This window comes from Euphorbia lathyris, chromosome 7 (assembly GCF_963576675.1).
Source record: "Euphorbia lathyris chromosome 7, ddEupLath1.1, whole genome shotgun sequence".
Lineage (NCBI taxonomy): Eukaryota > Viridiplantae > Streptophyta > Magnoliopsida > Malpighiales > Euphorbiaceae > Euphorbia > Euphorbia lathyris.
This window is the reverse complement of record NC_088916.1, coordinates 4,893,534-4,917,346: the sequence shown is the minus strand read 5'-3', so window position 1 is coordinate 4,917,346 and position 23,813 is coordinate 4,893,534. Positions and strand designations below refer to the sequence as shown.

The following is a 23,813-nucleotide window of genomic DNA, read 5'->3' as shown; positions in this document are numbered from 1 at the left end:
ACATTTTTTTTATTGTCTTTTTATTTACTGCCATGTGACGTACTCATGATTGCCACTTTAATGGAAATGTTATATATAAAAGTAAATTTTTCATTGTCATATTATATTAATGACTTTTTTATGGAGTGTTTTTGTATGTTTCCTCACCCTAACTAATGATTCCACTCGGAATTATGACATGTTTAAGCTGGAACTATCGTAGATTGGGTAATTCAGGTACAATTAATGACCTTTAGGACTTATTGTGTGCCAACAAACTATTAATCATCTTTCTCATGGAGACAATGGTAAAAGAAGAAAATGTTCACAGAGTAAGTAAAATACTTGGTTTCGACAATTGTTTCGTGGTGGAGTGGCAGCGTCAGTTGATACATGCTACCTTTGTTGAACGTGATTAGAAGTTGATTTTCTCAATTCCGCGTCGAAGGCTGGTATTGGCATTTTGAAAGTCGGGTTCATATATAGTTAGAAGTGGATACAAGACATCTATAACAACCATCAGTATAATGCAACAACTATGGTGGATTGGAATATATTCTCGAATTTGCTTATCAATCCTAAGGTTAAAAATTGTATGTGGTGTCTGTTAACATCTTGTATGCCTACAATATCTAATCTGTTATATAAGCATAGCAGTCTCGCTAACGTCTATCCAATTTGTGATCTTATTGGTGAAGATGAAAGTCATGCATTTCTTGAGTGTTTAACAGTTAAGTCTGCTTGTGTTTTTTTTTTTTGTGATAATCCAATGGATGTAATTGGAGATGTTAAAGTATGGTTGAGTAATACAGTAAAACCTTCATAAATTAATACTCGATAAATTAATAACCTCTTTAAAATAATCATTTCTTCTAGTCCCGACTTGGACCAGTTCAATAAATTAATAGTCGATAAATTAATATCTCTATAAATTAATAAAATTTCATGGTCCCAACATTATTAATTTATAGAGGTTTTACTGTATGTTGTCATTGGTTTTGCCAATTAAGTTTACAAAGATAGCAATGCTCATATGGACGATATGGAGAAATCGAAACATGGTGGTATGAGAAAATAAACGGCTACAACCGGCCCAAATAGTCAAAACTGCCAAGCGGGAGTTTGTGGACTGGCCGTCCGTACAAAAGTCCCACTTGAAATCTCCTTGTGTCTTCGACCTGGTTTCTGATAAGTGGCAAAAACCTCCATCGGGTTCCATTGGCTTTCTTCTTCGAGATTCAGATAGAAGTAATGTGACAGTTCAATCAGATTGTCTTTCGGTTGTTCAAGCTATTAATAAATGGACTAATTATTTATCATATTTAATCGATGTGGTTCAGAATTGTAGAAATATAATTGAAGAGTTAGATAACATGTCAATCTCCTATATCAAAACTTTCGGTTTCTGATTTAATTTAATGAAATTTTGTTTAAAAAAAAAATTAAAAAGTAAGTTAAATGATTTTATTAAAATTTAAACAAATGGAGCGAGAAAATTGAAATTCCAAACTACGGCTGGACCGCCTCTTATTGGGCAGTTAGATAAGATACAATAACAGAAAACCCAGAGGATGATGAAGGTTTCCTGTACCCTTCACTTTACTCCTCTTTCCACTTCAATCACCAGATACAAAATTCCTCTTTCTATTTCTTCTGCATTTCATTCCAATTTCTGTTCCTTCAATTCTCTCTCAAAGCTGAAAACATTGTATTCGTTCACCAATGGCGAAACGGAGAAGAGGAAGGGAAACAAAAGCACGATTACGAATGGAGATTGTGCAGTTTCTTCAAGTTTCAGTGTCACAGAGCCGCCTACTGATGATTTCATAGTTGTCAATTTCTATCGCTTTGTCTTTATCAAAGATCCACGCGACGAAGTTTCCAAGCATCTCTCCTTCTTGAAGGTTTTGTTTCCATTTATATGCCAATGTCGCTATTGATTGGATTTTATATGCGTAATTACTTACTCTTAATCTGTATAGAATACATATGTTTCACGAGTTTGTTATTTTTATGTTAAGCTATTTGTTTCCATAAATAAGATTCGGACGATAACAACTTAGTCGCGTTCTTATTCTTTCTGCTTATTATCTTATCAGGATCTTGACATACATGGTCGGATTTATGTCAATGAACAAGGGATTAATGCTCAGGTATATTTACAACTTGATCACCTAATTGTGTTAGTTGTTTTGTTCTATTGCATTTTATGTGGCATTATGACATAACTTTGTCATGCATATGATGTTTCTATGCTTAATGTAGTATATTTAAAACTTGATCACCTAATTTTGTTAGTTATGATTGTGTTAGAATAATTAAAGATTTGCTGGGAGGAGTTCTCTCTACCAACCCTTAATCCTCTTGAGATATACTGTTCTAAAAAGAAATGAAGTATTTTGACTAAGTAAAATGTAGAGATATACATGTCCAATAACATGCCAGAAATGATGGTTGAATGTATTTTACATAAATTGGGAAAATAAGAACTCAAATAAGTACCTCTGTGTGTTAACAGGTTCTGATTATGTCAATGACCATCAATAGAAATATAATTTGTCCAAGTATTGTTGCTGCATACGAACCATTTTCAAGAATTGTGGATGCTACGTAGTTTGGAGTCTGTTAATCAAACCTAACAAGAGTAGTAGCCAGTTAGCCTTTGTTTGTGCAACTGAAGTAATTCGGTCCTGTCTTATTAAAGAATGAACGGACTTATATATAGCGGAAAAGCAAAGCAGATTTTCTTTTTGATCATGAACTAGTAAGTGGCGGGTTGTGGAAGCTAAGTCTTGAATTTTGTTCCACTAGACAATAGAATCTATATTGCTCTCTTAGTGTGCTATGACTATCCCTTTCTGTCTGCATATTTTTTTTTCTTTTCTTATGATGGGCTAGCTTATTTGTCTTTTATCTTGATGGTAGAATGATTTGTCTTCATTACCTTATTGTATCAATTCTACCCAATCAACCTGATTTAACTTCAATTTTCTTGCCCTATTATGCATTTGAAATTCCTTCTTTGACTCCTTTATGGATCAAAGAGTGTGCTGCATGCGAGAACTTGAACTTGGCGCTCATTATACTACACTATTTCCATGTGCATTCCTGTTTCATGTTTGGTTTTGAATTGTTTCCCTGATTCCTTGACCATGTTCGCTATACCATTTTAAAGATGCATTACCACTTCCTGGAAAACCGGTTGATAAATACTTTTGCTCTTACTGCTTGAAAGCTGTTTAGTCGTTTAAAAGGGCTTCAAGAAAGTGACTTATGCCTAGCCCATCAATATCACCGGGGCTTGTGATTGCTTTCCGTTGATGATTTGTTTCCGTGATATTAGTTCAAGTGTTAAGCTTTTTATGTGATAACATAGTAACGTGGCTGTCTAAGAGGCCAAGTGCCATAAACAGGTTCAGAAATAAAAGTGGAATTTTGTCGGTCAAGAATATGGTTACATGAAAAAACCTCTTCACTATGGTATTCCCACTAGTAAGCATGAGCTATTGATGAACATGACTCTTGCTTATGGCTAGAACTTCTCTTTTCTAAACGAGACTTGCTTTATTTGAATGGGCACATTTTACTTGATGTTCGTATGAGTCAGAAAGCAATTTACTTGTTCTGAAAGGATTAGAGGTCTTCATGTCTTAATGTCACTTTCTTTTGTTCTCCATCATTCTGCAGTTCAGTGGACCATCAAAACATGCTCTTTCATATGTTGAGTGGTTGAAAGAAGATTCTAGATTTTCAGATATACTGGTTCAGATTTCTCCAGCATGTAATGGACATGCCTTCCCAAAATTAAAGCTACGTTATAAGCCTTCACTAGTACAGGCAAGAATTAAATTAATCTTTGCTTCTTGTATGCCATTTTGATTACTCTGTTAGCTGTTTTCCATTATTGACATTAATTAACTGCAATCCACATTTTCGGCTCTCCTATGATGCTATATTTTTACATTCTTTTTTTTTTTTTTATAATGAACAGTCAAAACGTTGTTGTCGTGTGACCAGAGGTCACGGGTTCGAGTCTTAGGAGCGGCCTCTTGCCAATTAAATTGGCAAGGGAAGGCTTGCCCCCAATACACCCTTGTGGTGGGACCCCTCCCCGGACCCTCGCTCAGCGGGGACGCGTAATGCGACCGGGCCGCCCTTTTGAACAGTCAAAGGCCCTTGGAGTAAATAAGTGTACTTATTTTTTCTTTTATTTTGATCGATTGATTGCTTTTACGTTCTTATTCAGTTTCATCTTGAGCAAAAAAAAATCTTGGGTAGCTTCAGTAAGAGTTACCCTATTGAACTTGAATTCAGTTTCCTATCTGCTTGCTGATTGATGTAATAGACTTAACGCCAAGGGCTACGATCACTTTTAAGCCCACTCGTATTATTAAAATTACAGTATGGGTTAACTGCTGGGTTGCTTACAATTTGAGGCCTATTTTCTAAAGTATTTTCTCAGTTTCATCAGTATAGATAAGGCATTTAGAGCAAAAAATTTGCTTGAGATGTTGAATAGAAGTTTGCCTATTAGACTTGAACTAAAGTTTCTTCTTTCTTGGTTGATTGATGCAATAGACTTGGCTCAAGGGCTTTGAGCGTTCTTAAACCCATGTTTAAAAAATAAATGAAGGATACATAATGGACCTGTAACTTAGGGCTTAGCTTGTAAAATTACAGCTTATTTTGAATAGCAGAATGTTCTCTCATTTATGCATCAAATAGTGATCATTTTATGCAAAAACAATAATATGTGCATTGTAAAAACAGAGGCTATTTAATTAGAAGTTCAAAACTTATTCTAAATTTTTTGCATGATCATAAAGTATTTAATGCTAGCCGAGTTTCAAATCAAAACTTATCATGCCAAAGATCTAATTTTGCTCCCAAGATTTAGTTCAAAGCTCATTTTTTTTGGGTTTAAGATATTTACATAACAGTCACTTTTTCTTTTCTTGTCTTTTTAAACAATCTAGGATCCAACTTTTGTCATGCTGTTGAATATTACTTACTGTACTGCTTTTGTTGTTTTCTTGAATTTAGTTGAATAATTGGGCTAGCATGAAACTTGGGAGTGTATTTTATATGTCATCCAAGATCACGTTTTGATAGGTATATGTGGGGCCTCTTTTCTCTCTATTATCAATTTAGGCCCACATTTATAGCTCTTTAGAAGGAAGAAATATTTGCTGCAATCAAGCAAACTTTTGTGAAGCATTCCATTTTTCCTTTGAGAAATTTTATTAGAATTTTTTCTATTTTTCCAATTAATAATTTTCAAAATTTTCCCCTATTTGTGTTATGTAGTTTTTGAATTTGATATATATATATGTATTTTTTGTGTGTATAATTATCTAATATTATCTCTGTTTGTCAGTTGGAAGGAGGAATTTCACATCTCCCTTTGTTGGACTCTTCAATGAGAGCAACACCTCTTGCCCCATCTGAATGGAGAAAAAGGCTAGAAGCAGAACGAGAAATTAATGGGACCCCAAATTCAAATGTCAGTTCGAATTTTGTTCTATTGGATGTAAGAAATGGTACATAGTATTTTCTCTTGAAATCCTTTCTTGCTCAGATCCTGACGGATGATATCCTTTTGTTTTCCCCCATTTCTGGTGACTATTTTAGATTTCAAATTGGTCTTTCTTTATTGAACATCCAGTTATGGATTAGTTTTGCAGAATGGACATTAGGTTCGAACTTGGAAGATTCAAAGGCTTTAACATTACTAGTATTTCACCTTGAATTACTAAACTACATACATGGTGTTTGCATCATGCTACGTTCTCTAATATGTGAACTGACTTCATGAACTCAATTAGTGTACTTACGCTTGCGCTTGAGCTGAGAATTAGTGACTTGGTTTGAGCTCAACCCACACTAAATCAAATGTTCTCTATACAATATTTCAGAATGCTATCAGCTTCTTTGTATTTTATGTAGATTGAGTTATATGTTGCTGTCATAATTTGGACGTCTTCCCTTTTTTCGGTCTCAAATTAAATTTTTTGTAGTACCTGCCATTCTCTCGTATAAATTAAATGCTTTACATTGCATATATTAATTCTTGTAGAAAAAACCCTTCAGCATTTAGTGCCCATAATTCAGTGATTGAATGGAGATGCTGTTGTTCCTTTAACCAGGATATGAATGGGATATTGGTCACTTCACTGGGGCCCAACGACCTGAAACAGACTGCTTCAGAAGCACCTCATGTGGGCTATCCCAAAAGGAGGTATTGCGAATTTATTTATAAGTTATGAGGAATAGACTAATAGATGACGATTTGATTCTGAATCTAGATTTTCAACATGTTTCTTTTATGAAGTTCTCGTTAAGAATGCTGATTCTTAGTGTAAAATGAATAGATCTTAATTTCGAATAATTGTTTCTGCTTTCTTTATGATGACCTATGATACAGAAATATAATGCTCTGAGATGTTTCATCTTAGGCTGCCTATTTATTGTATTTTTCTTTTCATTTGTTTATGTATCTTTCATCCTTCTACTTAAATCCTCGGGTGCATTATTGCCCAAATTTTTAGAGGACAGAGCTTGAGCCTCAGCTATGGGAAAGAGCACATATCACTCCCTTCATCACTGGAAAATTAGTCTTATTGTTTGACCCTAGCACCAGTTCAGAGAATCAGAAGAGAGTAGCAACAAACAGAATGAGAAAATGATATCCTGATTAAATTCAATCTTCGAGTCTAAGGTTCTTTTCGATTACATATAAGTGCTTTTTATTCAGTTTTATCACTGAACAAATTTCAGAAGTCTTTTTGGTAAGGTCCCAAGTCTGTGATCAGTTTACGGATTGGCTTGTAGTGACACTCCTAACCAAAATAGGTCTGTGTTATGATTTCCTACCATAGAACCTGTGTTTGCTGTTGAGATGAGGCTCATTAAGAGAGAACCTCAGAACTCTGAAATTATTTTTGAGAAAATAGGAACTTCACTGTTGTTCCTTCAGACTGCATTACATAAATAATCAATAAAAGAACTGCTTGTAACTGTCAAAGGGCAGCTGGACTTGATTTCAACCTCAAGCCGCACACAAAGCACACAAGACGAGAAAAATTCAACAACATGCTCATATCACAAACAATTAAGTAATGCCCCTAGTAGGCTGTTTCTTGCTGCCTTGAGTGTAACATTTGTACACTTCTAAAGGGTTTAGGGTACATAACGCTTTCACGGATTTTGTGATGCAAGTTAAGCTTTTTTCTTTCTATCTTCAGGTCATTGCTTCAGATCCTTTAGCAAATGCTGATAAAGATAGCACACATATATTTATGTACTGCACTGGAGGCATTCGCTGTGATGTATATTCTTCCATTCTCAGGTATCTATTGTTTTCTCATATCTACCCTTTTCACTTTAAATACTTCCTTTAAAATTTTGTTGTGGTAATGCGAGCCAAATTGACTTCTTCTTAGTAAGGAGTGCTTGGAGAACGAGTTATATTGATTGTAAGGTGATCCCTGGTGAGAGTACGACAACCCAACATAGAGTAGTGGTGCTTGATTTTCGAAATAGGAGATGTATGAGAAAACGAATACCACAAGTGGAGACTAGGATTAAGTGGTGGAAACTGCAAGGGGAGAATCAACAAAAATTTGTGGATGAGATGGCCAAAAAAGATATTTGGACTTGTAATATGGATTTAGATATAGATTCGATATGGACTAAGATGGAGCATAGTATAAGGGAAGTAGCGAAGGAAGTTCTATGGGAATTTAAAGGTAGCATGCCACCGGGTAAGGACACATCTTGGTGGACAGAAGAAGTACGACAAGCAGTAAAGAGTAAGCGAGAATCCTATAAAATATTGGGGAAATGTAGGAGTGACGAGAACTACGAAAAATACAAAGAGGCTAAAAGGGAAGTAAAGAAGGTCATACGAGATGCTAGAGCAAAGGTGAATCGGGATCTGTATACAAGATTGGATACAAAAGAAGGGGAAAGAGACATATATAGAATTGCTCGGATGAGAGATAAGAAGACGCGAGATCTCGGAAAAGTTAAATGTGTGAAGGATGTGGACCAGAAAGTCCTAGTTGGAGATAAGGATATCAAGGAACGATGGAGGTACTATTTTGATGACTTATTTAATGGAGATCGCAGACAAGATGTTGGAGATATAAGTATCCATCACGATATGATAAATCATGAATGCCTGCGGAGAATTCAAAAGGGTGAAGTCAAAATGGCATTAAGTAAGATGAAGTTGAAGAAAGCAGTAGGACCGGATGGCATCCCTATCGAGATTTGGAGATGTTTGGGAGAAAGAGGAATCGAATGGTTGACGACGTTCTTCAACAAAATTTGGAGAAACAATAAGATGCCATCAGAATGGAGGAAAAGTATCTTAATCCCTTTGTATAAGAACAAAGGCGATGTCTAAGATTGTGCCAACTATCGGGGAATCAAATTAATGAGTCACACTATGAAACTTTAGGAGCGAGTGATCGAACAAAGGCTAAGGAGGACGGTGAAGATCTTGGAAAACCAGTTTGGCTTTATGCCGGGAAGATCAACTATGGAAGCCATCCATCTAATGAGACAATTAATGGAGCACTATCGAAATAAGAAGAAAGACTTGCATATGGTTTTTCATTGACTTGGAGAAAGCATATGATAAGGTACCAAGGGAAGTACTTTGGTGGGCCTTGATAAGGAAAGACATTTCGCGGAAATATATTGACATCATAAAGGACATGTATGAGGGAGCATGCACGAGTGTACGTACTAGTGTTGGGAAGACTGAAGAGTTTCCTATTACGATTGGAATGCATCAAGGTTCCGCACTAAGCCCATTTCTTTTTGCCATCGTTATGGATGAACTAACAAGTTCACTTCAAGATGGTATACCATGGTGCATGCTGTTTGCAGATGATATTGTGTTGGTTGATGAGACGAAAGAAGGAGTGGAGATGAAGTTGGAACTATGGAGGCAAACTCTAGAATCTAGAGGCTTTAAGTTGAGTCGAAGTAAGACAGAATATTTGGAGTGTAAGTTTAGCGGCCGTAGGAGTAGGGAGGCAGGGACAATCACCCTAGATGGGAGAGTTGTTCAGGCCTCGGATTGCTTCCGGTATTTAGGATCTATTATCCAAACGGATGGAGAAGTAGATGGAGATGTTGCCCATAGGATTAAAGCTGGTTGGTCGAAGTGGAAGAGTGCTACGGGTTTCCTTTGTGATCCCGGCATGCCTAATAGATTGAAGGGAAAATTCTACCGGACGGCAATTAGACCAGCATTGTTATATGGTACGGAGTGTTGGGCAGTGAAACACTGCCACATCCATAAGATGTCGGTGGCGGAGATGCGTATGTTGAGATGGATGTGTGGTCACACGAGAAAGGACCGGGTGCGTAATGAAATAATTAGGACAAAAGTAGGGGTCACATCTATTGAGAATAAAATGAGAGAAAACCGACTAAGGTGGTTTGGCCATGTGAGACGTAGAGCGCTTGATGCGCCGGTTAGGAGAACCGAAGAGTGGCAAAGGGATGTAGTGGTGAGGGGTAGGGGAAGACCTAAGCAAACTTGGAGGAGGGTGATCGAGAGTGATATGAGTTTACTGGGAATTGAGGAAAATATGGTAGTGGATAGGACAGAGTGGAGGGAGCGAATTTGTGTCGCTGACACGACTTGATTTCACGGTTATATATGATGGTTCATGTTAGCCGACCCCGAATCATTTCGGGACTAAGGCTTTGTTGTTGTTGTTGTTGTATTTTGGCAAGACAAACAGCACCAGGCTTCCAATAGGGCCTAGTCTGCTCATTTGTTTGGGTTGTGGCAAACATCTGATGCAGTTGATATTACAAAATGTAAATAGGTGTCTATATTTACAAAAGAAAAAGGTATGGATTCTATTTTTGTAGTAGTTAATAGATTTTCTAAAATGGCACAATTTCTTACTTGCAAGAAAACTGTAGATGCATCATCTATTGTAAAATATTCTTTCGAGAAGTTGTTAGGCTACATTGGGTTTCAAAATCTATTGTGTCTGATAGAGATACCAAGTTCTTCAGTCATTTTTTGAAAACCCTCTAGAAGTTGTTTGATTCATCTCTAAAGTTTAGGAGCACAGACAGCCCATCCACAAAATGATGAGCAGACTAACGTGGTGAATAGAACATTGAGCAATGTGTTAAGAGGAGTATGTAGAGACAAACTAAAAACTTGGGATTTTGCAGTTACTCAAGTTGAGTTTGGGTATAATAGTGTTGTTCATAGCGCCATTGGAGAAGTCCTTTCTATGTGGTGTATACAAAGGTGTTAAATCAGGCTTTAGATCTCGTGAACTTACCTAAGTCTACCGGTTTTAGTTCGTCTGCTGAAAAATTAGCTCAAGAAGTTCAAGCAATCCATAAAGATGTGAAAAAGAGGCTTGAATCCAAGGTGACTGAATGAATTGATAGATATTGAAAATTTCAAATACTCAAGCAGGGTGATGAAGTACGGGTTTACATGAGAATAGGGAGGCTGTCACATGTTGCGAGTTCCAAACTCCAACCGAAGAAATACGGTCCTTTCAAAGTTTTGGAACGGATTCATGCGAATGTATACAAGATTGAGATGCCACAATAGTTGGAAAAAAGATTCTAATATTTTTAATGTGGTACATTTGTCTCTCTACATCTCCTATTATAGGTTGGCATATCCGGAATTGAGTTCTTTGAAAGTGGAGCTGGGTGATGAAGGACTACAGATTTCCAATTGGAATTAGGAGAATTGGTTGCTGTTTGTTGCAATTTCATTTCAATTTGGAATTGGTTCACAATTCCAAATTCAATTTTGAAAACAATGGTTGCCGCAAAACTATATTTACGCAAGTTGCAGCTTGCCAAGTCCAAATTGAAATTGGATATGGATTTGTTTTATTTTATTTTCCTTTTTGGCTTAGGACTATCTTAGCCTATATTTACCTTAGAGATGTATTACTTTGGTAATTAATCAATAAAATTCTCTTGAGATTTCCTCTCAATTCTCTTGGTTTTGTTTGGTTACTAGATTTGTAATGGTGTTTACTGTTTCTTTTTGTCGAGTTTTTTTTTTATTAAACTAGGGCTGCAGTGTGATTTTCTCTATGCTTATCTTCTTTACTTGTTCATGTTTTTAATTTCAAGTTGTTAAATTCCGCTTGGCAGAGAAGAGGGTTTTCAAAATTTGTACACCTTGTCGGGAGGTGTATCACATTATCTCAATAAAGAAGGTCCCAAAGAATGGGAAGGAAATTTGTTTGTGTTTGACGATCGTCTCTCCCTTCCACCTTCAGATTTCAACCCTGATGATACAAAAAGAATGAGTAAAACTCAACAAATTTCGGAGAAATATTCATTTGCTAATTGTTACATGTGTGGGTCACATGTCCATGAGTTGAGGCATCGAAACTGTGCAAATATAGATTGCAACTTGCTTTTCCTGTAAGTTTTTCCCTTATTTCTTTTATCTTTAATTTTCTTCTATTCTTTTCCTTTTATTTGAATTTAGCCATTAGGTGTTTTGCATTGTTTCTTATTATCTTCACTAAATTTCTAATTGAAACAAGGAATTGTTGCTAAATTCAAAATGTGGATTTAGCTTTGTAACTTGAGATAAAATAGGCCATCAAGGGAGCCTTTCTTATGTATTATATTGGTGATTGGACTTGAGTAAAGCCTTAATGTCGATAAATAAGTTAATTTTTATTCATTAGTCCTTAACATGTCCTAATATTTTGATTAGTTCCACAGAAAACCAGGGTTGATTTCAAAAAGGTCTCCTAGGTTTAATTGTCTCTACTGTTTCAAAATTAGCAGATTGTTTCCTTAAAGTTCTATAGGCTATAGTCCTTGATTATAAAGATATGAAATGTCATGTTGTTTTAATCCTTTCTCAGAAAGTTAATTGCTCTGAGTAACATCAGAATGTGTACTCTGAGTGCCTTGGGCTTTCAGTATTCATGACAACTAACATAAAAAAGATCCAGCTCCATAGTTGCTGACTGCGCGCCAAAGGCGCATGGCGCACAAGGTGCTAAGCTTGGTGCCTCAGCACCCCCTATGGGGAAGCTGTAGGTGTGCCTAGGCACGTCATGATGACATGTGTGCTTTTTTAGGGTTTCTAAAAGAGTTTAACATTCACTGTTGGATTAGACACATCTAGGTTCCAAAATAAATTTTAAAAAAGAAAAGATGCTCTTGAATTTGAAGAGACACATTCATACAACATAAAAATATAGGAGATAAAGAAGCAGAGGGAAACAGAGCAGAGAAAAAACAAAGCAATAGCATACGTGAAAAATAATAGAGTGATCAAAGAAGCAGCGCAGAAAATTGTTTTTGAAAGTGAAGTGCAGAGAATTTCAAGAACGGCTTGAGATGTAGCTATTAGTCAATTAACTTAGGGTTTACTATTTAATTGAACAATTGAACTTTAGATTTAGAATATGGGGTTCATTCCATGTTAGAATTTAGTTATGATTAAGAATATTGTCATAGTTTAGTATTTGTTGCATTTTGATTTTAGAATTTCCCATTTCTTATAATTTAAATATTATAATTTATAGTTTTATAAATTTTATTTTGTTAATGCGCCTTGTGTCCCTCAGGCGCACAAATTGCTAGTGTGCTGTGCGCCTTTAATAACTATGTCCAGCTCACTACCCCTATCTGTGAAATTTCATAACCAGCTAAAGCCAGCTGAATTATTCTCCGGTTCCCTTCACTTCTTTCTTCCCTGCTTGCGCCTGTAATAAACCCTTAGAACTCTAGGCTCATTATCTTTACAGCCCAAGACCTGATCCTCGGTTCTGCTATTCAGTATCACGCTTGGACTAGTGCTATAAGTTCCGAAAGGTCTAAATTTTTTAAATCTATATTTTCACTTGACATTATCCAAGGCCTATCCCTTGTTGCATAGTTATTAAAGGCGCGCCTCGGCTAAGGCTCCAGCCTTAGCGCCTCTGGAGCCCAAAGGCGGGCGCGGTCAGTCAGGCGCGCGACTTAGTACGCCTTAAGCCAGGCGCGCGCCTCGGCTACCTTAGGGTTGAGGATATTTAGGGTTTTGAGGGTATTTTAGGATTAGGGTATTTTAGGGTTTTTTAAGTTCAGAAAATAAAAGAAAAGCAGGGACAGACAAAGATCTACAGTTTTTATCCCACATATCGCAGCAGTTAACTCATGCCTTAGTAGTTAACTAGAACTTAACTCATGCATTTTATGGTTTTATTGTTGTTATTTGACTATTTGTGATTATTTGTGACTAGTATTATGAATTTATGATATTTTTTTTGTGCGCCTCAAGTCGCTCGGGCGCGCGCCTTAAGTTGCGCCTTGTGCCAAGGCTCCAGGACCCCCCTTGCGCCTTTAATAACTATGCCTTGCTGTATTACCTTATTTAAAGCCCAAATGTTGGTAAGCTATGAATAGAAGCAAACATTTTGAAAATTTTGGGATGTTATACTTGCATGCGTACAAAAAATCAAATTGCCGTGACAGTTTTCAAGACTTTACACTTGACAAAAACTGTCATATTGATTGGAAACTTTGAATCTACCTTTTTCAGATGCTGTATGGACTGTCTGAAGGATTTTAGAGGATGTTGCTGTCTGGAATGCACAAGTGCCCCTCGACTTAGGCCTCCTCTTCCAGCAAATCAAAGATACAACAAATGGCACATCTATCGAGAAATTGAAGTGCAAACGAAAAGTTGACAGTTCGATTATCAATTTTGGAAATAGGTAAGTATTGATTCACTTATCAGATGTATGATTCTATTATCTCTTCTCATGAGTAGTCTCTTTTAAATGAGTAGTCTCTTTTAAATAAGTGGACTTGTAGCAGTATAAAGAGTTGTACAATCTAAAATGGTCGACTTTTCTTCTTATATAAGCTCTGTATTTTGTAAGTTCTTTTAAATGTCAGGTTAATATAATCTGCAGTGATTTGACAAAAATGCTTATTTATTTTGCAGTCTTTTCAGTTGCTCCCATCCAATTTGCTAACATCCACCTCAACTTAAATGTATCAGAAGTATTGAGAAGGTAATGAGATTCCGAACTGAACCCAAACACTCATTCTACTTTGTGATTTCTATTGCTTTATTAAAATCTAATGCAGTTATAGTCATCCTCCAAAATGATGCTCCTTTTAATCTTGCTAGATCTTCTACTTTTATCACTTAATAATCTACAGTTTTTTTTTTTTTTGGAATAATTGCTTTCTGTTTTGCAACTTTGGAGTCTGTATATTTTATACAACAATTGGTTCTTATTCCGAGTGTCAGTTACTGCTAGTGTTTTAGTTAGGGTTGCAAACAGGGCAAGGTCCAAGGATTATCTGTCTTCGACGGGAATTCGCCCCCTTTGAAGACTGGGAATCTTCATTTATTTTCCCCATAGTGGGGATCCAGAGGTGGGAACCTCTCTCCCTGCCTCGCATGGATCCCCTTCCCATGCATAGTTATTAAAGGCGCATGGCGCACTAAGGCGCAAGGGGTCCTGGAGCCTTGGCGCATGACGCACGGCGATGGCGCGCGCCATAGCGAGACAAGGCACACTTACAAAAATAAAAATTAGAAAACTATAAAACTAACATAAAAATGCAATGAATACTAAATCATGAAAATATCTTAAGCATAAATAAATTTAAAATGAAAAATAAACCCCATATTAGCAAACTTTAAAGTTGAATACTAATTCCTAAGTTCTACTCCTAATCAAAACTCTCCAAATCCATCACTCCTCATCATCACTATCACACTCCTCATCTAAAGCATCATCATCAAACTGATCCTCTTCATCCTCATCAACAAACTCAGTTTCTTCTTCCTCCTCATCTCGAACAACTACATGGGCTTTTCCTCGATCCTTGGAAGATAATACTTTAGCCTTTTTTCCTACTCTTCTAGTGTTATATGCAATCTCTTCAACTCCAGCAGCCTTACCAACTAAACCCCATGTTAAGAGTATCATTTTCAAACACGAGTTCATCTTCAACTCTTCAAATGACTCTGTCTCTTCGTCTTCTAATTAGTTTAAAACGTGTAATCTCTCTCCTCTTTAATATTTTTTGTTAATAGAACATGTGCTTCATCCCAGATATATAAAAAAACTGCCCATAACTGCCTCTAATTGCCAAGGCGCGCCTTGGTGTGCCTTTGGCAATTGCATTTGGCGCAAAATGGCGCACCAGGCGCGCGCCATGGCGATTGCGCCTCGCCATGGCGCTAAGGCCTGCGCCATAGGCGCGCCTTTAATAACTATGTTCCCATGTAGTTTAAATGAATTTTTAGATGTTTAGTTTTATATTTAGTAGATTGATGTATTTTAAGTATACTAATTCTTTTTAGGTTAAAGTAAAAAAACAGTGTTTTTACTTTTTGTTAATCTGGTATGTGTATTTTTTTTTTTTTTTTAGCAATTTTAATTCTTCAACTTTTTAATTTGGAGGTCATTTAGATGTTGTTTGGTGAGGATAGAGAAAGTGAATGTTTAGATAGAGAAAGCTCCGAAAACGATGATTTTGAAAAATAAAAAATTTGGTTCCTTAGTAAATGTGGTACTAAACAACTTTAGCTATAGTGTCAAAATAAACTATCCTCGTTTTTTACAAAATGAAAACCTTAGTTCTTGTTTGGACAAAAGTTTTTTTTTTATAGATACCAGTTTGACAAAATGTGAGAACACATTGGTTTTTTTAGACTTTACCCTTCTTTTTATAGATTATATTGGCTAGCTGTATTAGAGTCTACTTTTTAAAAATAATATAAGCAATTAACTTTTAATAATTTAAGACATTAAAATACATGTTATCACTAGCAGTGAGAGGACAGAGTCTCTTTAATAACAGAGAGGAAATAGAGACTCTAATGATCTGAGAAATAAAATTTAAGAAATAGGGAATGCGGATCTCCACACGAACGGAGATGGAAATTGTATTTTCTCCATTTTATAAATGTTGATGAGATGAGGTTACCCATCTAGAGAGGAACGGAGGAAGCTGTCCCCATTCCCACCCTGCGCTATTTAGAACTCTAGTTTTAGTTTGAAAGATTCTTGAGCAGGTGAAACTTAATTTTAGTCTCAGCATTTGATTAGCATATTCAAAAGATCTAGCATAAAGGCTTATTTGGACCTCTGTGGTATTCAAAATTTTGTTGGTATTATTTAATAACATTTGCCCGTCTTGAGATATTCCTACATTTAACCCATTTACATTTAACTCATTTTATATGAAAATTTAACTGATTTGTTTATGCTTCTCTTATGACATAGTTGTTTGATACATTATATATACATATGACAATTGTTTAATTATTATTTTTTTCCATATAAACATTATATATACGGATAAAGAAAAAAAAAAATTCTTAATTATCCACATATTAAGTCTATATGTGAAAAATAATAATTAAAATAATTGACACGTATTAAAAATTATGTCATGCGAAAATTTTAGCAAATCAGGTAATTTTTCATTCAACATGAATCAAATGTCACTTATAGGAGTACTTGAGGGTACAAATGATATTACAAGTAAATGATAAAATTTTGGATACCATATGGTTAAATAAAGTTTTAATCCAAAGATTTAGTTTATTGCTTTCATCTGTAATTTTTTACTTTTTTTTATATTACGTTATATATTATCATTGCCCCCAGTACACCATTATGGTGGGATCCCTCCCCGGACCCTCGCTCAGCAGGGACGCGTAGTGCACCGGGCCGCCCATACATACGTTATATATTATCAATGTACTTTGATAATTTTTTCTCCAAATAAGTTATAATATATAAGATGAGAAATTTTGTATAGAAAGCATAGATGTAGGAGAGAAGTATTAAGGTTAAATTAATTAGTTTAACCTATGATCCTAGAGGTCATGGGTTCGAATCACATGGGTGGGGTGGGGTGGGGTGGGGTGGGTTGAGGGTTTTCCTTTCTCTTTAATGTAATCTTCCTTTGTTTAATATAAGTGCATTGCGCACAATTTTTTTAAAAAAAATAATTTAATCAATATATTATTGGTTTTGATGAAAAATGTTGTTACGCTCTGTTCTTTATTACTTAATTTCAGTATCAATCAGCTCAGTAACATTTAATTCAATAATCAGTTTAGTTCAGTAATTTATCATTACTTATTATTTCAGTTTCAGTATAGTTGAGTTCAGTAGCATTCAATTCATTTCTTTTTTTTAACATTATCCCAATGATATGTGTTTTTCTTAACATTGGCTTTTTTGTTCTTCCAGCCAGCCATTTGAAAGTTTCTGCAATGATTGAGAAATAATCTTCTGCTATGGTGGAGAAGTTTAGCACAGAGGTAAGTCATTTCTTTGTAAATTTTGTGGACGGAAATTTCTATCTCAAATTCTATTTTTGTTTTTGTTCTGTGGGGTCAACGGACCCCTATATCCACCCATAAATCCTCCCCTAATTACAGTTCACATTGAAGTTCTTCTTGTTTTATTTGATGTTAATTCATTAGATGTATGTATTTAAAGAAAAAAGAATTGCATGCTATTTCTAATATAATTTTCCAGCAATGTCAGAATTGTTGGAGGTAGAGAGGACAATAGCAATATAAAAACACTCACATTAAACTTGAGTTCATATAGAAAGGATACAAATTGTACAAAATACTTAAAATCTTCTAACTAACACCTTCCATATCCACAAGTTTTACCAAAATTCATTCCATGATGGTCTGTCAAATTAATCTTATCTTTTTTAATTTGTTTATTAGTTAAGTTTATATGCATTATTTTTAGCACTCCCATTAAACTTAATGTGTTTGCTTCGACTGTGAAAAATGGATTTTTTTTCTAATGTCAGTGTAGATTTATTATCGATAAAGAATTTCGTTGGATCACATTCAGTCATCTAAAATTCTTTTAACAACTTTTGGAGCCAAATACACGAGACACTTAATGATGCAACCATATATTCAGATGCACAAGTAGCTAATGTCACATTCACTTTTTTAGAGCTCCAAGTGAATGGTACTATGTACCGACCCACCAAACTGGTTGCATAATGTTCGGTCTTGTTCAAGTAAAATATCTGAAACTTTCCATCAAGCTCTGGAATATCGTAGAATTGACTCTTACTACATCTTCGTCTTTGGTCAATTTGATTCCACATTCAGTTGGCATGCTGACGGAATTGCAATTTTCCGTCTTGAACTTCTCCAAGATCTCCTTTGAGAAATGAATTGCATGTTCATTCTGCTTCACTTTAATGCCGAGATAATATAGATAATATGATGTGAGACTAGTGTCACTAGTTCTTGTAACATGAGCAAAAACTTCATTATAGTCAATTTTGAGTTGTTGATTGAAGCCTTTCACCACCAATCTATCTCTCACAACTTCAGCTTTCACATCCTTTTTTGCATAAACAATCATTTAACTCAACAAAATGATAATAAATAGCTAGTTCATCACTAAGATTTCTTGTCACATCATCAATATATTCAACATGTTTGAACTTTCGAGGTCTTTTGTTGAACTTTCGAGGTCTTTATCTTAGACTTTCATTCAAACTGGATGTGTTTTGTTGTGGTTGGTTCCTCACGATCATTGTTTTCATACATTACGAATGGATAAAAACTATAGTTCTTTTCTTCTTCAATGCTCCAATCACAAACTGCTTCATCATCGATGGTTACATCTCTGATGATGATGATGATTTTCTGTGACTGAAGATCAAACATCTTGTATCCTTTGAAATGTTCTGAGTAGCCAACGAAAAAGTATTTGTTACTTTTGGCATCAAGCTTCCTTCTTTCTTTATCCCGTTAAATGAACATGTGTGACACGTGCAAATAAGAAATATTGTGCTTTCTCCTGCTACATGCTTCTTGAGCCATTTGATACCAAACAGGTACTGTTGGAGATCGATTCAATAGGTAGACTGCATAATCTAATGCTTTTACCCATAACTCATTTGGCACATTTTTGCCTTTTAAAATACTCACCGTATTAAACACCATTTGATTCTTCTTTACAACAACACCATGTTGTTGATGCAAACTTGGGATTGAAAGAAAATGATGATTCTCATGTTCTTCGGAAAATTACTTGAATGAGTTGGACATGAGATTCGTCATTTTCTTTTAGTCCCAAGGCTGCATCAACAAAATGGCGTCGCTGAAAGGAAAAATCTAATGAGGTTTAATATGGTGAGAAGTACGTTAAAAAGCAAAAAATCTGCGAAATAAGTTATGGGTAAAAGCATTAGATTATACAGTCTACCTATTGAATCGATCTCCAACAGTAATTGTTTGATATCAAATGCCTCAAGAAGCATGTAGCGGGAGAAAGCACATTATTTCTCATTTGCACGTTTTAGGAAGTGTTGCACATGATCATATAACGAGATAAAGAAAGAAGGATGCTAGATGCCAAAAGTAACAAATACTTCTCCTTTGGCTATTCAAAACATTTCAAATAATACAAGATGTTTGATCCTTCGTCACAGAAAATCATCATCAAAGATGACACCATCGATGACGAAGCAGTTTGGGATTGGAGCGTTGAAGAAGAAAAGAATTATAGTTTTTATCTATTCGTAATGGATGAAAACAATGATCTTGAGGAATCAACAAAACACATCCAGTTCGAAAGCATCTTCTATTGAAAGAAAAACAGTTTGAACGAAAGTTCAAGATAAATGCCTCGAAAGTTCAGACATCTTAATGATGAACAAGCTATTTATTGTCATTTTGTTGATAGTGAACCCATAGATATAGAAGAAGCCATGAACAATGGAAAAGACGAGATTCAAGATGACCAAGACGTGGAGACTAACACACTTCCAGCTAGTCAAGAACTCATTGGAGTTAATGGTTGTTTAAGGCAAAAAGGATGTGAAAGGTGAAGTCGTGAGACATAAAACAAGATTGGTGGCGAATGACTTCAATCAATAACTCAAAATTGACTATAATGAAGTTTTTGCTCATGCTACAAGAACAAAGAGCATCGGACTAGTGACCTTAAAAAATATATAGAAGATCCATCAACTAGATGCCAGGTTAGCTTTTTTGAACGGATTCTTAGAAGAGGAAATTTATGTTCAACAACCTGCTTTTTTGAACGGATTCTTAGAAGAGGAAATTTATGTTCAACAAACCACCTGACTAAGTTGTTAAAGTCCATGAAGACAATGTATTAAAATTGAAGAACACATTATACAGTATCGAGAGCGCGGAACAGCTACATTTTTAAAAAATGGTTGTCAAATGCCCGCATAAATATGCTTTGAACACAAAAGTGAAAGACGAATACATTCTGATGATACGAGAATTTGAAGAATCCTCAGATGTTTGAAGAATTCAAGAAGAAAATGGCTCGTGAAATTTGAAAATGACTGACATTGGTCCCATGTCATGTTACCTCGGTATTGAAGTGAAGCCAAATGAAAATGGCATTTTCAGGCACCACCTTAAATCCTTCCCTAATTACAGTTCAAATTGAAGTTCTTCATGTTATCTTTGATGTTAGTTCATCATTTTTAATATCTATTTGTTTCCATTTTTCGAAACTGCTTGTTGCCCTTTAATTTTAAATAGGAGATAAAAAGTGTTTAGTAAAATTTCGAAATAAGTACTTTTAATAGAAAAATCAACTAACATCTACTACCTACCGGCAACAGCAAACAAGAACATGTAAACCAAACGGATCTTTATTCATTTTAAGAAAAAAGTATTGCATGCTATCTCTAATATAATTTTTCAGCAATAGCAGAATATTTATCTCTTAATTACTTGGAGATTGTTTATATTATCACTAATTTATATATAACAAACCTCCAAATTACATAAATTGTAAACTAATTGTTGAATTATCAAGCTATAATTAGCACTAATTAATCTTCATGTCTCCTCTCCAATCTAATTTGAAAACCATTAACTAAACGAGCAGAGGGAAAAAATGATAATCTGTCTTCCTTAAGTTGACTCCACCTGATGTTAAAAAATAATTATACAAAAAAAAAAACATTATATTTGTTGACAAAAACATGAATTAAAAATTGGGTAAAGCATAAAAATAAATCTTATGATTTTATGTATATGTAAAGACAGTTTCCGTAATTTAAAAGTTTGTAACGAATATGAGGTTTTTACATTTACGAAGTAAATATTTTCATTAAAACGATCCAAATTTGTTTACGTAACATAGATTAGGAGTTAAATTGAAAAAGGATATTTTAAAAGAATTATTGGCAACTTGGTAATGGTTAGGAAATAATACCTTTGAAAGGGTTGTTTTTAACTTTGTGATTAACAACCGTCTCATTACGGAATTCTTATATTAAGCATCTGGTCTTCCATGTTACTCGGAGGACCTCCAATTCACATTTGGACACGTGTATTGTGACCCCACGTAATAATTAAAATAGTGGGACCTCTTATAATATGTGTGAGTCCATATTACACATGTCAAAATATGTATGAGAGGTTCTCTATTTGACATGGAGAACTGGATGCTTCTAATAATTTACCCTCATTACGACAGTCGTATCCGCTGTAATGGTATGAAAGACAAGCAATTATGTTTTTTCCTTTTGTACCATTACGACAGATCTCACCGTCGTAAATTTACCATTACAGCACTTAAATTGTTGTAATGATACTGTTTTAATTTACAAAGTTCAAAACAGTCTTTGAAAGGAATTATTTCCCAACCATAACCAAGTCAGAAATAATTTCTTTAAAAATACTCTTTTTGAAATATAGAGATATTTCAATTTCATTGTAACTCTCCGAGCATACAATAACATTTTACATCAAAAAGCACAAAGTTAAAAAAAAAACTTGTTGCTTGTTATATTTACAAATATAAACATATCGTTTAAAAGTTTGTAAATAAATGACTGAATTTTGTTCTGTTAGCAAACAACGGTTTTTTAAATAGCACCGTTAATTTGTGATGACTTGCACAATTGGCCATAAATTGACCATGGATATGTTTGTCTTAATAAAAAAATAACATATTAAATCGACAAAAACCATCTATCCAAATCTTATTCATAGTTCTTCCTAACCCTAAATTGAAAATGATTTCGGTTTTCTTAATTCTATTCTCGAAAATGAATAGGATTAAGAAGTCGGAATATTATTTTTTTCAAAGCCAAATATGTTATTGGTCTATTTATGGTTAAACGAAGATGACATCACAAATAAAACGGTGTTATTTATAAAAATGTTGTTTGCTAATGGAATATATCTCCTATTTTTATTTGTAAATAGCGCAAATCAAAAAAAAAAATCTCCTGTTAACTAACGACTTTAGCGAAAAAGAATATCTTCGTAAAAGGAGGAAATTTCATACTTGTGTTTAAAAACTTTTAAATCACGGAAATGTCTTTATAAATATGTGGAATCTTATGATTTATCTTTGTATTTACCTTTAAAAATATGTAATTTCAATAATGAAAAATAAAATTAAATGATTAAAAGATGCATAGAACAAAAATAATTACCTGTATGTTGTCACAAAGTAATGAAGAAATAGAGAAATTTGAAGTCTTGACAATTCTGCCCCTGGACAAAATCTAGCACCTCCTCCAAATGGAGTATATACCTTACTATTTCTCCAATTTCTCTTCTCCTACATTAATTAACAACCATTCATATATTTTACGGGGAAAAGTATAAAAATAAACCTCGTAGTTTGACAGATTTATGTTCACAACTTACAAATTCAGACATTTTTTTCAAAAATGTGTATTTATCTCAAAAAGGAGCGATTTGGAGCTATTAAAAAAGACTGACTTCACAAATTATCGAAAATATAAGGTCTAATTTTGAAAATTAACTAAACCACGAGTATTGTTTGACCGAAAAAATGACTCACATATCTTTTAATTATAAAATTCACAAAGTATAAACTTTTATTTGTAAATTTTTAAACCGCGGGACTGTTTTGTAAATCGGTTTTATTTTTGTATTTTTCTCTATTTTATATACAAAATTAATTCCATTTAAAAAATAATATAGGCTTAATACATCATTTGCCTCCTGAACTTGTCCAAAATGGTTGATTGGCCCCCTGAACTTTCAAAGTGTATCGATAGCCCCCTGAACTTGCATAAAATGTTCGGTTAGCCTCCTGAACTTGCGTAAAATATAATGAATTAATCATTCGGTTTAAAAAAGTAAGTCAAATGCGGAAGATATATTACACGTGTCGTAGAATGTTATTACATACTTCACAAAATAGATTAAAACATGTTAAAAAATAATTTCTTACTTATTCCACTATAAAACATTTTCTTCTCTAATATTATAATCACATACTCCGACCTTGATCGTTTTACTTTTTTAAGATCCATGCAACATATCTTCTGTATTTAACTTACTTTTTTACAACCGAGTGATTAATTGATTACATTTTATGCAAGTTCAGGGGGCTATCGAGACACTTTGAAAGTTCAGAGAGCCAATCAACCATTTTGGACAAGTTCAGGGGGGAAATGATGTATTAGGCCAATAATATAAATTAAGTTTTCGGCAAAAAGCATAATTAGGCCCCTGATCTTTCATTTTTTGCTTCATTAAGTCCTTTATTTGGATACATTAAGCCCTTGGTCATTTATTTTTTGTCTCATTAAGCCCTTGATGACCAAATTAGTAAGTTGTGAATATTTAATTCTGTAAAAATATGTTATTAACTTCATTTGTATTTGAAATTATTAAAAAATATATTTTTTACAATTTGAATTAAGGTTTATAGTTTTCCAATAGACACATTATACATTCAAAACTGCTTTCAAACAGTTAAAAAATACAAATTTCGAATGCATATACAATGAATAACAGTCTATTAACC

General features: G+C 34.4%; 2 protein-coding genes across 5 annotated transcripts in view; one reads left to right on the top strand and one right to left on the bottom strand.

Annotated features, from left to right (window-relative positions):
• The first annotated feature begins 1,502 nt into the window (after positions 1-1,502).
• On the top strand, positions 1,503-23,676 carry LOC136200775 (rhodanese-like domain-containing protein 8, chloroplastic). 4 transcript variants are annotated; one of them, XM_065991215.1, is made up of 11 exons: positions 1,503-1,883; positions 2,079-2,132; positions 3,667-3,816; positions 5,357-5,519; positions 6,126-6,217; positions 7,224-7,327; positions 11,146-11,421; positions 13,544-13,718; positions 13,952-14,021; positions 17,236-17,302; positions 23,391-23,676. In XM_065991215.1, exons 1-8 carry the CDS (start codon positions 1,551-1,553, stop codon positions 13,689-13,691), a joined length of 1,320 nt encoding a protein of 439 aa, XP_065847287.1. In that variant the 5' UTR covers positions 1,503-1,550; the 3' UTR covers positions 13,692-13,718; positions 13,952-14,021; positions 17,236-17,302; positions 23,391-23,676. The 4 variants fall into 4 exon arrangements, with proteins under 4 accessions (XP_065847287.1, XP_065847284.1, XP_065847286.1 ...); XM_065991212.1 differs by having other exon boundaries at positions 17,232-17,302; positions 23,391-23,672; XM_065991214.1 differs by lacking the exon at positions 23,391-23,676 and having other exon boundaries at positions 17,236-17,448.
• Positions 20,562-23,813, bottom strand: part of LOC136200774 (abietadienol/abietadienal oxidase) — an 18,114-nt gene continuing 14,862 nt past the window's right edge. Inside the window, exons 8-9 of the mRNA XM_065991210.1 lie at positions 22,465-22,592; positions 20,562-20,944 (exon numbers count right to left, since the gene is read on the bottom strand). Of these exons, the coding sequence (XP_065847282.1) occupies positions 20,848-20,944; positions 22,465-22,592 (225 nt within the window). The 3' untranslated portion in view covers positions 20,562-20,847. The remainder of the gene's footprint in view (positions 20,945-22,464; positions 22,593-23,813) is intronic.

Bases quoted from the DNA above. Each gene is read 5' to 3' on its own strand.
- LOC136200775 (XM_065991215.1), top strand. From the start codon at position 1,551: ATGATGAAGGTTTCCTGTACCCTTCACTTTACTCCTCTTTCCACTTCA. The intron at 1,884-2,078 runs GTTTTGTTTCCA...TTATCTTATCAG, and splicing joins AGCATCTCTCCTTCTTGAAG to GATCTTGACATACATGGTCG. The intron at 7,328-11,145 runs GTATCTATTGTT...TCCGCTTGGCAG, and splicing joins GTATATTCTTCCATTCTCAG to AGAAGAGGGTTTTCAAAATT.